This window comes from Lonchura striata, chromosome 8 (assembly GCF_046129695.1).
Source record: "Lonchura striata isolate bLonStr1 chromosome 8, bLonStr1.mat, whole genome shotgun sequence".
In the NCBI taxonomy this organism is placed as follows: domain Eukaryota; kingdom Metazoa; phylum Chordata; class Aves; order Passeriformes; family Estrildidae; genus Lonchura; species Lonchura striata.
The window spans coordinates 5,181,942-5,198,564 of NC_134610.1; the positions used below are offsets into that span (position 1 = coordinate 5,181,942).

General features: G+C 35.6%; 1 protein-coding gene across 2 annotated transcripts in view; it reads left to right on the top strand.

Moving 5' to 3' along the window:
* The window catches only part of LRP1B (LDL receptor related protein 1B), a 626,862-nt gene that overhangs the window by 436,462 nt on the left and 173,777 nt on the right, over nucleotides 1-16,623 (top strand). For both annotated transcript variants that reach the window (XM_077784902.1, XM_077784903.1), the window contains exons 22-27: nucleotides 1,195-1,395; nucleotides 2,878-3,123; nucleotides 8,861-9,058; nucleotides 9,756-9,960; nucleotides 12,294-12,458; nucleotides 12,964-13,208. In XM_077784902.1, the coding sequence (XP_077641028.1) occupies nucleotides 1,195-1,395; nucleotides 2,878-3,123; nucleotides 8,861-9,058; nucleotides 9,756-9,960; nucleotides 12,294-12,458; nucleotides 12,964-13,208 (1,260 nt within the window). The remainder of the gene's footprint in view (nucleotides 1-1,194; nucleotides 1,396-2,877; nucleotides 3,124-8,860; nucleotides 9,059-9,755; nucleotides 9,961-12,293; nucleotides 12,459-12,963; nucleotides 13,209-16,623) is intronic.

Here is a 16,623-nt window from a genome sequence, read left to right on the forward strand (position 1 = left end):
ATGAAAAAAAAGACTAAAATGTCAAACCAAGTGCATTAAACCAATCTTCAACAAATGTGTCCTAAAACTGAAATCTGTTATTGTATAAGCTGGGAAGGGTGAACAGAAAGTTGTGTCAGTTCATGCTGAGCAGGTTTGAATTTAGGAGTCTCAGGCTTTGCCAGTCAGTGCCTGGGCATCCACCAGAATTGCTATTAATGGAACTAAACATTCCCAGGATCTTCCTTCCCATTCCAATTGATTTTTTCTCTTAATAATTAATTCATGGAAAAAAAAAAAATTGTAGATCAGCTTCATTACCTGTGGTTCTCTCTGTTATCTGTTTGTTAATTGGAAAATAAAGTGTATAACATTTCTATTCAGGCTTAGTGTTATCAAAATTTACAGCTAAACCCTCGTGGCTGTAGGTAGTGAGTAGAAAAATAGGTTGGGACAGGAGCACACACACACACCTGTAAGTGTCAGCATTCACAGTCTTGGCTCTTTTCATTTAAATCCCTCCTTTTGTTGATTCTAATTTAATACTTCCATGATTTTAAAGGTTAAAACCCTTTTTCTAATCAAGAGGTTTTCTTGCTTCTTTAACACTGATGGTCATCACAAATTCCTTTTCTCCCATTTGAGACATGATCTGAACACCGATTTGACAAAAATGAAGTAATTTAAGAAATTTCGTCTGCTGTAGTTATTTTGCCTAAAAGCTGATCATTTATCTGACATCACTGGGGAATGGGTTGTGTCTACTTCCTAGAAAGATTTTGCTTTCCAAACCCATGCTAATTAGAAATCATATATTGAAACATTCTTTCCATGAAGGGTTGTTGCAGTGGAAGATAAAAGAAGAGAGATTAAGAAAAGCAAAATTTAAAAATAATTAGAAAATGTTAATATCATTTGGTGTATTTAACAGATTTTGTGGTTGTGTTCTGCCTATTTGCCCTGTTGTGAAGCACACAAATAAGTAGGGCTGGTGTTGCTTGGAAAATTAGATTGTCAAAAGTGCTGTGAACGATGCTTCAGAGTATAAGTGCAAGTTGGTTTCTTTCTGCTCATCAAAGTGGAAAAACATATTAATAGAAAAAAAAAATAACAATAAGAAAGAGAAATATTTACATTGTTTTGAAGGTTTTTTTTTTCCCTCCTAAAGTTTGCTTCCAGTCTGATTTCCTGTGTTTATTGTCTCTTTTCCCCAAGGGAGATGCATTAGCAAAGCGTGGCTGTGTGATGGCGATATTGATTGTGAGGATCAGTCTGATGAGGATAATTGCGAGGGCTATTTGTGTGGACCACCAAAATACCCTTGTGCTAATGATACCTCCATCTGCCTACAGCCTGAGAAGCTCTGCAATGGGAGAAGAGATTGTCCTGATGGATCTGATGAAGGCGATCTTTGTGGTACTTTTTAGACACCTTTTTCTGATTGCTCATGATACTGGCTGTTGCAATACCTCCTGTTGAGGAAAAGGTTCTCGTACTGAAATTTTAGCGCTGGAGCCTCTGCGAGGATTTTAGTTTAGTTTAGTCACACTGAGTTTATGCTTGAAGTTTTAGCTTTCTTCAAATAAGTCAAAGGAGACAAGTCTTTCGTTTTCAAGCCCCTTGAAACATTGCTGGAGGTAAATAGTTTAAAGGTCATCAATGTGTAGGAAAGGACTTCAGCTCATTTTCAGTTCTCTCCAACTACAGAAGCTTGAGTTCTCACCATAGAATGGTTTGACTTGGAAGGCACCTTAAATGTCTTCTTGTTCCAACCTCCTGCCCAGGCAGGGATACTTCTGGTAGACCAGCTTACTCCAAGGCCCTTTCAACCTGGCCTTGGACATTTCCAGGGATGGGGCAGCCACAGCTTCTCTGGGCATCCTGTGGCAGGGCCTCATCACTCTCAAAGTCAAAAATTTCTTCCCAGGGTCAAATCTAACTTGTCTTCTGTCAATTTGAAGCCACTCCTCCTTGTCCTGTAACTGCAGGTCCTTGTCCAAAGTCCCTCTTCAGCTCTCTTAGAGCCACTTTAAACTCTAAAAAGGACTCTAAGGTCTCCCTGGAGCCTTCTCTTCTCCAGGCTGAACACTCCCAGCTCTCAGCCTGTTTACAGAGCAGAACTGCTCCAGCCCTCAGGTCATTTTCATGTCTTTCCTTGCACTTGCCCCAAAATATCCCTATCCTCCTCATGCTGGGGGCCCCAGAGCTGGATTCAGTCCTTCAGGTGGGATTCAGTCCTCTCACAAAAAGAGAGGGGAAGAATCTCCTCCTTTTGAGGTACAGCTTTATTTGATGCAGTCCAAGACACATGTGGCTTTCTGGGCTGCAGGCTCACATTTCCAGGTCATGTTGTGCTTCTTATCCACTTACACCTCCCCTTCCTCCCCCTCAGGGCTGGTCTCAATCCATTACTTTCCCAGCCTGTATTTGTGCTTGTGATCACCCTGACTCAGTGCAGGTCTTGGTATTTGGCCTGGCTGGACATCAACATTCAGGTGGCACAGGCCCCACCTTTCAAGCCTGGCAGGGTCCTTCTGGATGGCATCTTTTCCCTGCTGCATCACTCACACAACTCTGTCTGATCAGAAACTTGCTGAGAGTGCCCTCAATCCCACTGTGCATGTCACTGATAAAGGTGTTCAACAGTGTCAATCCCAGCACTGACTCCTGAGGATCACCCCTTGGACATGGAGCTATGCTAAACCCTTGAAGGGTTTACTAAAGCTACCAGATGAATGGTTGAACGTCAGATAACTTCATAAACAACTACAGAAACTTGTTTTAGAAATATAAATTTTTATTTGCCCATCTTGGAGGCTTTTGTAGGTGTTTTAATTGATTTTTCTATACTTGACAACTTTTGCAACCCTTAATTATTGGTTTTCTATGTTATTTCAGACGAATGTTCACTTAACAATGGTGGATGTAGCCATCAGTGTTCTGTGGTTCCTGGAGGAAGAATTGTGTGCTCCTGCCCTGCAGGATTCAATCTTACTACAGACAACAAAACTTGTGAGATTATGGATTACTGCACCAAGCACCTCAAGTGTAGCCAAGTTTGTGAACAGCATAAAAATACTGTCAAGTGCTCATGTTACGAAGGCTGGAAGCTCAGTAAGGATGGAGAGAGTTGTGTTAGTACTGGTAAGTTGAAATTCGATGCATATTCAATATTCAGGATGTTAATAGCTGCGATGGCAATTTACTGAGAGCTTCTTTCACTTTTTTTTAATATATGAAATGCATGCTGGGGTTGTCCAAATGTGGGGTTGATTGCAATCTAAGGATTAAAGGAATAAATTAAGGATTAAAACTGTCCCTATTCTTGATGTACAAAGGGGTATTGAAATATTAGGCTATTGCTAATCTACGAATGCTAATACCAGATGTTTCTGGGAATGTTAATATGGTATAATTCTGAAACTGGTTGAAGTTGTATGCAGTTTTTCATGTTCAGTTAATATATACATATATATACATGGGCATATATGTATCAACACAATTTTGCATTCTATATGGGGAATTTACTATGTATTTTTAAGAAATTGATTGATCATTACATTGATCAGAATTGGTTAAGGGTTCAGAAGGTTAATTTTGAATGTGCAATTATATGCTGCCTGTTAGCATTCAATATTCAAGATGTTTTTTCCCCTTAGGCATTCTGGCCCTTCTTTTTTGACAGCAGTAAGAGCCTGCTCAGCTCACTAATCAAGGTGAAAACCAACATGAGCCAAAACAGGAGAGAGGAATTTATTCCCCTCATTGGTCACTCTTAATAAGTACTGGGGCATCATTTGGAAACTGTGTTAGGAGTATGTTTTTCAGGTGCAGTGTTGTGTGTAAAACAGAAACATACATGTGCAATAGAAACTATTATCACATCTTTACCTCCCTGTTAGGCACTTAAAAATAATCTTGAGTTTGCAATTTTATTCTATATTATCTCTATTCTTTCATAGAGTTTTAGCAACTCTGAACAGAAATGTCTTCCACATTCTCTTTTGCTTATTTGGATATTTCTCAGTTCTGTAAATATGATTAGGATATTCTTTATTTACTTTTACTCTGCAGTAATTGCTGTTAAAATTCTTGCTTTTTGTCAGTGCTTTGGTCTAATTCTCAATGATTTTTGATCAATCTGATTTGCTACATTGTGGACACTTCCAGTAACTGGAAAAAAGTGCATTCTTATTGGGTTAGAGAAAGGAGAGGTTAAAGGAATTTAAGACAGTGTTAGTAACTCATATGAGGAAAGCTTGAAACAAACTTTAAACTAAATTGGGTAGAAATGACCAAAATTTGGAAACTAAATGGGGAAAAAAGAGAAGTATACTCACTTGTGGTATAAAATAAGAAAAGTGAGACTCCAGTTTCTCAGGTTTCTTAGGCCCATGGGATATTTCTACTTAATGTTTACTGGTGTTGGTGAGAATCTGAAGTTACAAATTGATTTCTCCAGTTTTTTTTTCAAAGAATGTAATACTAAATATATGATCTGAGACCTGTGATGTCAGCTGATACAAAGAAAAATGATCCTGTATAAACTGTAATGATGCTACCCTAATGCCATCAAAGCTGTGATAAAATTATTCCATATTAAATATGGCATGTGCTTTTAGAGGCACAAATCATCCTGGCTCTTTTCAGTTTATTTAATTCAAAAGGCATGGGAAGTTCTCTGGAGGACAGATCCTCTGACACTTCAGTTGCTGACTGTGCGAGGGGCATTTTAGGAAAGTGAGAACAATTTTGGTTTATTTTGTGGATCTGTGAGACTCAAAATGTCCACATCATCTAAGTCTCTGAGCATGAGATCTTGAATGAACTTAGAATGAAGAAAAACTTTTATATTACACTCTTACAAATAAAGTGCAAAGTGACCTTATGAAGGCAAGCTGTCCCCCAAATGCCAAACTACCATTTCAACAATTTCAGTTGTTATAAAGTCATTCTTAGAATAGCCATAGTGATTTGAGGTGCTTTGAACAAGCTGTGTATTCTGTTAGAACAGTAACTTGTAGTCTGTTTTCCAGAAGAAAAAATCAATTACTTAGAAGAAAATGAGAACATTGCCCCTTTACCCTTTTTTTCTCTATCTGAAATAGCATTTTCCTATCTATAAGAAAAATTTCACAAGCACACAGCAATTACATGTAAAGTTAGTATGCAACACGTTTTCAGAATATGGTAAAATTGGTTTATTTGTGAGCCCATTAGAAGGGGAACATGAGTGCTGAAAATGCAGGAATTATATGACTCTAACTTCTTTTCCTGATTACATTTCAGTATCAAAAGTGTGCTTGTCAGGGGAATCTAATGAATTGCCAGTGAAATATAATGAGTTACAGAATAATAAGTATATAGAACTTAAATGCTTGAATTGAGCAGTTATTCTCTTTCCCAGGTTGTTTTTCCAAGCCTTTCTTAGTTTCCTCTGTTGTATCTCATTTCTGCTTATGCTGTTACTTCTTGAGGGTTTTAAATGTTTTCTTTTTCTCCTCCAGAGTTTCTGCACTTTCCACGTCTCTTGTTTTCATCTCGTTTGCTTGTTGCTGTTCCGGCATTGTGACATTAGTGACTTCCCAAACTTTAAATGTTTCCTTTCGATTTAAATTTGTATTGATTGAACTAAGAGTGTGTTACAGAGCTCCATTATTCAGATGGAAAGTCAATACAAATTATATGTTTTCATACTCGTGTTCCTGGTTTCTCTTAAAACACATTTCAAAGTAAACTGTGCTGATATATTGCACTTGCTCTTTTAAGTGATAATAAGCATTCAGATAAAAAAAACAACTGTTCTTAAAATATATTTAAATTTCATGTTTATATTCAACCTTTCAGACTTTGGTATAATAAATGTTAGATGAGGTCAGAAATAGTTAGTTTAAAATTGATGGTCAGCCTTTCCTAAGCAGTGGAAACTGTTATATCTCTTAATATATATATATATATTTAATTTTTTTAATAGTAGATGGTGTGTCTGATCTGTCTTGGCTGGTTTGAAACTCAATTTTGTTATAATTTCCAGATACCTTTAAATACTAAAATGGAGAGGGGAATAGTCCAATCTTCTCTGAGCTTAGCCAAGCTTTTAATTAAGGTTTCTTTTCAGCATCTTTATTGAGTTAGTGTTTTTCTTTGAGGTAATTTTCATAAAAGCACAGTGGAGATTGTTTGCTGTGCTGTTATTGTTACAGTGAGCTTCAATCAAACAATTAGATACAATTAGAAATTTTTCTAAGAAAGAATTTTAAATTTAACCCACTGAAAAATGTTAGGCATTATTCTTTATAGAGTCTTTTTTGATGGCACTGTGTGGGCAGTTTTCTTCTACCAGAGATTTTTTTTACTGCTTTTCATGTAGCTTATACTTTGTTTGCCTCATATATTTTATATCCTAACCTTTGTGGTAAAAAAAAAAAAAAAAAAAAAAAAATTGAGGCATTTATGAAATCACAAAGTACAGAAATGTATGATTTTTCTCAACAGATTGATAACCGATATTTTTCCTGAAAGTTTTAAAGAATGTAATCAATAACCATTGTATTGATTTACAGAAATCCTTTTAATCAATTTGCATAATAAAAAGTATTTTCTCTCAATTTCTAGAAGATTAATCAGGAAAATAACATCAAATTTTGGGTTTATCAGGTGGTAGAAGAATATTTTTTAAAAATTTATTTGATTGAGCCTGAAAATCCCAATTGCCTGTAATGTAGCTGGTTCTATAGAGCCATTGAGTGATCAGGCTGGAAGGAAGATCAAAGCCCAGCTAATACTGATGCTGTTTATCTGCTTTCCAAGACCTTCAGGACACCTTCAGTGCTACACTCCAAGTTTCCCAGGGGTAAAATGTTTTGTTGACTCACTCTCCTGAAGACTTTTTGTTTTTCTGGTCTTTGAGTCTTCCTGGTCCAGTTTAAGCCTTTAATCCTTGCCCTACTTGTTATTTATACAGAAAACAGGATTTTTTCCTATTTTCAATTCAGAAGCCTTTTATGACTTAAAGGAATTTTATGTGCTTCCACTCATCTTCCTATTCCATTTTTTTCAGACTAAGCAGTTCCAGATTGTTCATTCTTCCCTTGCAGGCCATGATTTTTAGACCTCTTGGAACAGCTTCTCATTTCCTCTTGTGTTTCTGTACTGATTCACACTCTTCAAGAGCTGTGCTCAGAGGAGGATACAGTTTTGCAGGCTGTTGTCAGCCAAGCTTAGGGTTTTGTCATGTTTATTTCAATTGTAAATCTTGTCAAGATCCCATTGAACTTTAATCCTTTTCACAAAGATAATTTGCACTGTAGGTTATTTATCTTAAAGTGTACCTCCTCTATTTTAATGAAAAAAAAAATGTATCATAGCACAGATTTATTAGGTTTCTTTTTCTCCCACTGTGGTGTTAATTGCTGAGAAATGCAAAATAAAAAAAAAAAAAGCTGCTAGTGAGTATTATGTGTTCCTATGCATTGGAATTGCCAAAAACCCCACAGATCAGTAAATTCCTGCATAACATCTGCCAATTTATTAGAATTAAAGTGTGTCTCAAGTTCAGATAGCTGGTGCTTGTGAAACAGCTCCTAATGTCAGTGATCCTGTTTTGTACTACATTATTTAACCATTGCAGAGCTTTGAAAATTTTGCTTTGCAGAAAGTCATGCATTGCTTTAACAGATAGGAGGGTCATTTGGAAGGTTCAAGGCGGGTTGTGAACAAGGGTTTCCAAAAACATCACTCTGCTGGGGTGCTTGATTAGCCTAAATTATCACAGATAATTTAATATGTGTGTGCCCCATGGGCATCAGGAGAAGAGGGAGCTGCAGGAGCAAGTGAGCGGTGAAGTGTTCAAGTGAATGAGAAGAGAGAAACGGTATTTTCAGGAGCCTTGAGAAGCAGGAGTATTGTCTATTGCCATAAACTGCCAATAATCTTTTACATAAATAAGTTGAATTGTACTGAAAGCAAACATCCCAGTATTTTCTGTGTTTCACTCTAGGAGAAGGAACTCGGAGTCTTTTGTGGGGAACAACTGATTCCCCACAGAAAAGGCTTGCTGTGAAAAAATATCTGTATCAAAGTGGATATACTGAGTTGGTTCAACAATGCACAGAATCCAATTTTTTGTCTTCCTTGTTTTTTTTATTAAACAGCTACTTGTTTGAAAAATCTTTTCTAATCTATGTAAGAACTATAATAAAAGAAAAAAACAGTTTAATTGTATGGTTGACCAATGGTGATCATATTTACAGATATTTTTATGCAATTTTATATCGACTCACTGGCACAAATCATGTAGCATTAATTCATTAACAGTGGAAGAAGAAAGTCATTGGTAGCTGGATTTGTGATGACATGACATCAGATGTTCCTTTTCCTGCTTCTTAGTTTGACATAAAGGGTTTTTTTATGCACTTCAGTTGAAAACACAAGGTACACTGTATATTCAAAAGGTGCTTTATGTGTTAGTACATGGTTTCAGCTGATTGGCTACTGAAACAATGTATATTTTACTGGTTTCATTTTTCTGAAACTTTTAAGAAGTAGATTTTAAATTTGATAATGTGACTTTTTAAAGCTCTAATTATAGGCTCATAATGCTAGAGCTACAAAATTCACTTCAACAGTTGAGTCTGATATCCCCAAATTTAATGTCTGATATCTCTAGTTAGGATCAAAGATAATGCTAGAAGGGAGAATTAAGAAGTCTGTTGGACTGGAAAAGTAATTGAAAGACTCCTTATCAAAAGATGAATTGTTTTAATCATCTCTTTCTCCCGATAAAGAATTCTGTTGTTCACCTTCCAACTTGTCATTTATATCAATTTGTAGCAATATCTCTTTTATTATTCCTTTGAAATGTTTAATCTTCGTCTTCCAGATCCATTTGAGGCTTTCATAATTTTTTCAATTCGACACGAGATCAGAAAAATTGATCTTCACAAGCGTGACTACAGCCTCTTAGTGCCTGGTTTAAGAAACACAATAGCCCTGGATTTTCATTTCAGTCAGAGTTTACTGTACTGGACAGATGTGGTGGAGGACAAAATTTACAGAGGCAAGCTCTCTGATACTGGAGGTAAGGGTTGAATCTTTATTTCCTTAACAGTGAAAACACCTGCATTACAGGGTGTGAGACCTGGTCAGTTGTAACCGAGCTGCCATCCACAGAAACAGAATTTATGATGGCATTCTGCCTTTCACCAGGGCTATATCAAGCCTGTACTTCATTTCCAGGCAGATAAAAGACTTTTGTTATCAAAGTTTCCTTTTGCAGTATGCTCTAAAGGCAAGAAAATGGCAAATGCAAGGAACTGGTGTTTCTCCCTGGTTCAATGAGTGCAATATTGATTTATTTCTTTTTTTTTTTCCTTTTTTTTTTTAGAAGCTTATCTTCACCTTATTAAAAAATTGTAAAAATTTATCAGATGTCTGATAAGTTATCTCCTCTCACTAAGTGAAATATTCTGCTTCAAAATTTTATAGCATCCAGAAAGACTTTTTCTTTGTTCTGGTGAAATAATGCTGGTCCATACCTCAACATAATCTCATAACACATACAAAAGAGATTCTACAAAATGTTCATTGTTGAAGGGTATGTTCCAGTGCTTTCATCTAAAAGGCAAACCCCATATGTACCAAAATTCACTTTAAAAACATCTGATGAACTTGTATGTCCATGTCAGTTCTACCAGTGTCTACATCAGTTCTTTAAGAATCTTTTTACTCTTTTTTTTTGTTTGTTTGTTTCTTATTTTTTTTCTTTTTTCTGTCAGGTGTTAGTGCCATTGAGGTTGTGGTGCAGCATGGCCTGGCCACTCCTGAAGGTCTGACTGTGGATTGGATAGCAGGAAACATTTACTGGATAGACAGCAATTTGGACCAAATTGAAGTAGCAAAACTCGATGGCACTTTGAGGACAACGTTAATAGCTGGAGCCATGGAGCACCCGAGGGCTATTGCTTTGGATCCCAGATATGGGTAATTATAAATTACAAAAGCATTGTTTTTCCTCGTTGCAAAGTATTTTAAAAATATTTTAATGTGATGTTTGTTTCATTTCCTTCTTTGCTGTGAGTTATAATGTTTAACTTATCTTTGATAGTTCTTGAAAGTCGATTTGGAATGATAAAGAATCCATTATTAGTGTGCTTTTTCTAAGTGAAAAGGATTAAAAAACTGTAAGTCAGAGAACACAGGGATCTTTTTGTTGGTAAATTACTTGCCTTGCCACATTGTTGTTTAATTTCTTTTTTTTGTTTGTTTTTACTGTGGATGATAACTGGAATGTTTGGTCTAACTTTTTTGTGTGTTAATGGACAGATTTAGATGACTCTCACTTAGAGACCTTTTTTTGTTTTTTTGTTTTGACTTTTTGTCTTTGGGGATTTTTTTGTTGGATTTCTTTTTTGGGGAGGGGATTTTGTTTTTGTTTTGATTTTTTTTGTTTGTTTTTTTTGGTGGGACTACAAAAATACAGCTTAGATGTTACTGGAAGTCTACTGGCTGAATGAGGTAAATGCCACCTTTTGTGTTTGGCTTTCATCTCTAAAGTGGAGATAATGCTTGCCAGCTCCTGTCAGTATTTTTTATACTTATTCATTAGGGTATGCTGAAAACCAGAATATTATGTATATTCAATAGCTCCATCCTCTCCCCAATATTATTGCACTTTCAGAAAGGGGAAAAAACCCAAAACAAACAAAAACATTCAGAAAAACACAGCAAAAGTGACAAGCCACCAACCACAAATAAAATGTGGCCAGATATAACACAACTGATCTGTTTTCAAAGTAATGATATTTAATTTTGTTTAGGAAATTGCTGCAGTCTGTGTCTTCACTGAATATTTCTCTCAGAAGCAAAGCTGTGAATAAAAAAATAAAGATTGATAAAGGTCCCCAATTCTGGGCTCCAAAGTGTGAATTAGGATGTACATGCCTTAATGATTAAGGCTTTTTCCCTCTCAACTGAGCTGTTAGAAAGCTTATTTACAGAGTGCATTGCTTATCTATAAAGATCTTTAAAAAGAGGCATCCTGTTGGCAGAAAAATTGGCAGAGAAGTTGCTCAACTTAAATGTTTGGGATGGGAAAAAAAATCAAATCACCACTCTTCTTGAAACTGAAGGCTTAATTTGCCTTTTGAAGAACTAGAAGGAATTGATGCTACATTATGTTAGAAGTCAGGAAAGAGAAAAAAATCTTTAAACATAGATAGGAATAGCTCCTCAATCCTTTCACAAATAAATATGAATAAACACTGGTAATTCAAGGAAAAGGGTTGTGTTAGGAGTGCACAAATCCCATTTCTTAGTGGAGGCAGAGCTGCACTCCAGCCTGCAGTGGGGCTGAGCAGGTGTTCTCAGTCCACACCCATACAGATGTGTGCAAAATAAACATCTGCAGATAAATATAACAAAATAACCATCTGTAGATAAACACATCCCCTGTGAACCTCCCTGGCAGCTCAGGCTGAAGGTCTTTTAGTGGGAAATACTTGTCAGAAGTTCTGTTGCAGTCTGGCTCTTTGCAATTAACTCTTTACAACTAACCACAAGCTTTCCTATCAAAAGTATAATTTTCCTTTAACAAGTCTGTGCGCTGTTGAAAATGCAGTAATTTAAGAACAGTTAGAGTTTATTTCTGTCTTCTTGGCGATGCTGCTTCTGTTATTTAACAAGACACTTCTTTGGTTATAACAATGAAAGTTCTCTTTATTAGAAAAACATTAGAGATGGCATAAAACTGAGAGACAATAATAAAACCTGTCTTTGAAGTTTTCTTAGTTTAATCTGTATAAAATTCATTAGTGACATACCAAAATCCAGAGGTTTTCATTAAAACACTCTTAAGAGTAGCTGAAAATCTCTTGTTTAGCCTGTTCCTCGATCCCTGCTACCTCAAATCACCTTCCTTCCCAATCTCCCCTCCCCATCCTTCTTATCCTTGGATTGCTTTCAAAGGCTCTCATTATAATTTCTGTTAATGAGCTGGGTTTCTAATTATAGAAGGAAGGCAAGCTGCCACAATATAAATGGACATAGAAAATGGAATGCTACTAAACCCTAATTTTTTTTCTTTAAAAGTTCTTTATTTTCATAGTGGCTCTAACTAATAAGGAAATATTGTCTCCATGTTACCCTTAAGAATTTATATGGAGACCCAAATTGATCTGTGTTTAATCCTTTCATTTAAAGTATGTAAACGGTTGAACCTTTTTTCCAACTGTTGTCTCATAAACCATTTCAGATTGTTTTCTTCATGCTTTAATATTTTCTTCTATCCCGCTTTCTTTTCCTTTTCCTCTCACCAGAATTCTGTTTTGGACAGACTGGGATGCCAATTTCCCTCGCATTGAGTCTGCTTCCATGAGTGGAGCAGAGAGGAAAATCATTTACAAGGACATGGACACTGGAGCCTGGCCCAACGGCCTCACTGTGGATCACTTTGAAAAAAGGATAGTGTGGACAGATGCCAGGTAAAGTGCTCACAGCATCCTTGTTGTCACTGAGAAATCCTCCTTCCTCCATGCAGAAATGTGAACTGCAGGCTGAGTGGAATGTAGTTATGGACATTAATTCTGGACATGAAGAGCCCTGGGCAGGCACACGTACAATATGTACATTGATTTAATTGCCCTGCCAGCTGTGGGATCACCCCCAGTCCTGGCTCTCTGTGCCTTTCCATGTGTCCTTCCTGACACTCATCCATGCAAGGCCAAGTTAGATCATTATTTTTTAAAGCTCATCTGAAAGAAAACTGAATTTTCTGTTGTATTTTTCACAGCATTGAGATAAATTAAAGCATTATACAAACATTTCATATGTCTAAGTTAATTAATAATCTATAAAGTTAATGATTGCACTGCAAAAATTTTTTGGTCTTACCACTCTAACAAAATAAGTTTTTTTGTCCAATGTCATAATGGTTGTGTGATTTTTATTTTATTTTTACATAATCTTAAATTTGGGGTTGTCTTGTAGATCGGATGCCATTTATTCTGCATTGTATGATGGAACCAGCATGATAGAGATTATACGGGGTCACGAGTATCTTTCTCACCCTTTTGCTGTTTCTTTGTATGGGAGTGAAGTTTATTGGACAGATTGGAGGACCAATACCCTCGCCAAAGCCAATAAATGGACTGGCCAAAATGTCAGTGTAATACAAAAAACAAGTGCTCAGCCATTTGATCTCCAGATTTATCATCCAAGTCGTCAGCCACAAGGTGAATATTTATAGAATAATTTATTACTGAGGGGGGAAATGAGTATTCTTTTTATACATAAATATCTGTGTATTATTTTGTCTTGAACTGTTGTATTCGGCACTAGATGAAGTCAAAAGTACACAACCCAGGTGGCACAAGTTTTTATGGATTTTTGTTGTGAGATGTAACAAAAGACAGTGAATATTTTATAGATAAATATTGGAAAGTGAAAAATACCACTAGATGATGACCACCAATTATTTACGGAATCTTCCATGTTCTCTGGATAAATTTCACCTTTCCTGGCAAGAAGTTGATGTTAATACAATACTATTTTAGAATTTATCTTATTTTTTAATACTGAGAAATTATATGTTGTTTTTCTCCTCATCCAGGGTTTGTAGTTCTCAGTAAGGAACTAAGACTTCTATGTTAGTAGGTTGTGAGCAATCTTCATTTGAAAACTTCAAATCCTGACAATTTTGGATGGCTGTGTAAATGTATTGGAGCCCAGTTCTGCATTAGTTATACACAGGAAACTATGGGGAAGGCTCTAATGTAAATGAGTACCAGCAAGGAAAATTCTACTGTACAGTAGAAGGCAAAAGATTTGAGGAATGGTCTCACATGGAATAAAGGAAAAGCAATGAATGCCACTCATTGCTGGAAGTGTCCAAGAGTGGTGACAACTTTGGCCTCTCAGTATGTGACAGAAATTGTCAGGATTCATTTTTCTTTTTTTTTTTTAAATAAAATAAATGATGCTTTTATTTTAAAATAATAAAGAATGTATATTGAAGATATATGTTACAGGTTTTCAGTGGATGTCAAGTCTCTTGGACTTCATCACTCTCTGAAATAAGCCACTTATTTCCCTTATTCTTCAGAATTTACATTTTGGGGCAGAGTACTTTCTTAAAAGCTGTCTGACTTCTGCTGAAGATAATATGTGTGCTCAGGCAGTTAAAATAGGGGTGGAGTAAATATTCATCTTTGCACACACCTTTCAAATAAGTATTTTTTCTTGTTTTGTTTTTCCTTTTGTTTCAGGTTTTTGGGTGCTTTTGTTTGTTTGGGGTGTTTTGACAATTTTCTTTTACCTTCTTTAATTTGGCAATTTTTTTCCTTTTAATTTAATGGCTCATAACTTTAAGATTTGAGGAAGTGTGTTCCATATTTGATGTCTTTAGAGTAGCAGTAAAGTTGGTATTTGCCTTTTCTTGCTCTCAGAAAAACAACTCATTTCTGTTTGGACTGGGTCCAGACAGCATCTTCAGAGGGATTCTGTAGCCCAGAGAGACACCAGGCAATATTCCACAGTCACAGATATCTCAAACCTCAGGCAATTAAAAGCTGTAGAAAAGTCTTCAGTTATTTTTTGCCAAAATCAAGAAGTTCAAGGATCATGTTTTGTAATTCCAGCTTTTAATTTATGATGTAGAAAACACTGGATTTCTGATTTATGTTTGGCATTCTGCATTTGCTCTAAATTATTGTCTTCCAGCAGGAGCAATTTTTTTCTTCAAATCTGCAATACCTTTTTAGTTGAGCTAAAGAAATTATGATACTGCCTGATTACTTGTTAAATTTTCCTTTAAATTTGTAGCTATTTTGCAATAAATGAACAAGAAAGTGTGCAGGTTATAATCCTAAAATAAAATTAAGAGTAGATTTACACTGCAAATTGCCAGTATGAGTAGAGAACTGCAGGATGAACATTTTGCATTTTCGTCTCCATCTGCATCATCTATGTGGGTGAAAGTTTATTAGCTTTTAATACATATATCAAGGAAGTTATTTTAATTGAAATGAAGTAGAGCAGAGCTAAATAAACTCTCCTAGCCTAAAGCCATTTTATTTGAGTCAATCTAGGACAGATGCTAATTTAAGGTAGCAAAGTTAAAGTGAGATGTTTGTATGGATGATAAGTTCAGCTGTCAGCAAACCACAGGGGATTATTGGGGAAACTTCTCTCCTAATGCAGAATATTCTCAGGAATGTGAGCTTGAGCCCCACTTGTCTTCCCAGAATCAAAGCTGTGTCAGGAATCCTGTTAAGATGGCAAATAGCATTTCTAGGAAGATTTAAAAAAAAATTTCAACTATCACTATCTTTTAAAAATCTACCTGTTGCAAAGAACAAGTTTTATTTTAGCCACAATAAGTTGTAGCAGTGCACTACTGAGGATGGGGATAAGAGAAGTAAATACAGAGCAGTGGAAGGATCACGTCTTGAAAACACAAAGCTGTGAATTTCTCACATTTCTCCTTTTTTTTTTTCCATTTTTCCAAGGTATTAATTTGAATTAAAATTAAAAGCCAAACATGGCTATGGCATTATATTTCTTTCTGCAGATTAATTTTTTATCTTGAAATCATGACAAACAGTACAATAATAAACATAGTATATTTGTACCACTGGGCTCTTTTGTAATTAATAAAATGAAGAACATTTAACTTCATAGCACTGTTTTGTTACAATATTCTACTGGGGCCCAGACTGCCAGCTGTTTAAAATAATAAACTCTTACAGAAATGTAGCTTAAGATGAGAAGAACTAAAAAAAATTATTACTTTGAGATCTTATCTCAAACTTGTATATGTTCTTTTTACTTCAAAACTAGCAGAAAGTTTGGTATATGTATTATAAATAATACAATATATATATAATTATTTTAGTTATATTTATAGTATATATGTTTTATATATATAATAACATATGTTTTTCTGAGCTTTTTCAAGAATTGTGCTTTTTTCTTAGAGTATTCCTGTTTATTTAGTTTTGTGGTGAATATGAACTGACTAATTCTTGAAATGAATTCTTAAAAACTGAAAAAGAGTGATTAGAGGAAATAAATATTTACTTTAGAACTTGCACATCTGATCAGTCCTAATCTGTAAATTTTAAAGATTAAAATAACCAGATATAATCAGGCAGTATAAAGATTTAACTTGGCTGAGTACTTTGGCCTTAGGAAAAGCAATTCTATTGGAAGTATCAACAGTGAGCAGAGGATTTGATCTGTAACTGGTTTTAAATATGAGTGGGAATCGATTGTCAGCAATTTGAAAGCACCTTTTGATGTGACTATTTGAAGGTTTAGGCAGAATTCAAACATTCTGTGCTCTGTTAAAGTGCAAGATCAAACTTTGTCTTGCTGAAATCTGGTGCTGCAGAGGGACAAGCCCAGCATGAAGTTAATGCAGGGGATAAGTTGGCCATAGGAAATGCATATTGAGAGGTTGTCAGAGTAAGTTTTAATTTGTCAGCTGGTGATGGAATGTCTGAGGAGCTTGTTTTTAAGGGTTACTGGTCAAGAAAAATAAGCATTTTGTTTCAATGAAGTTTTAGAGAGCAGCCAGGAAGCAATGTGACAACCCTGACATGTGTACACCTGTGCACAGCACTGTGAGACAAACAGACTGACAAGCCA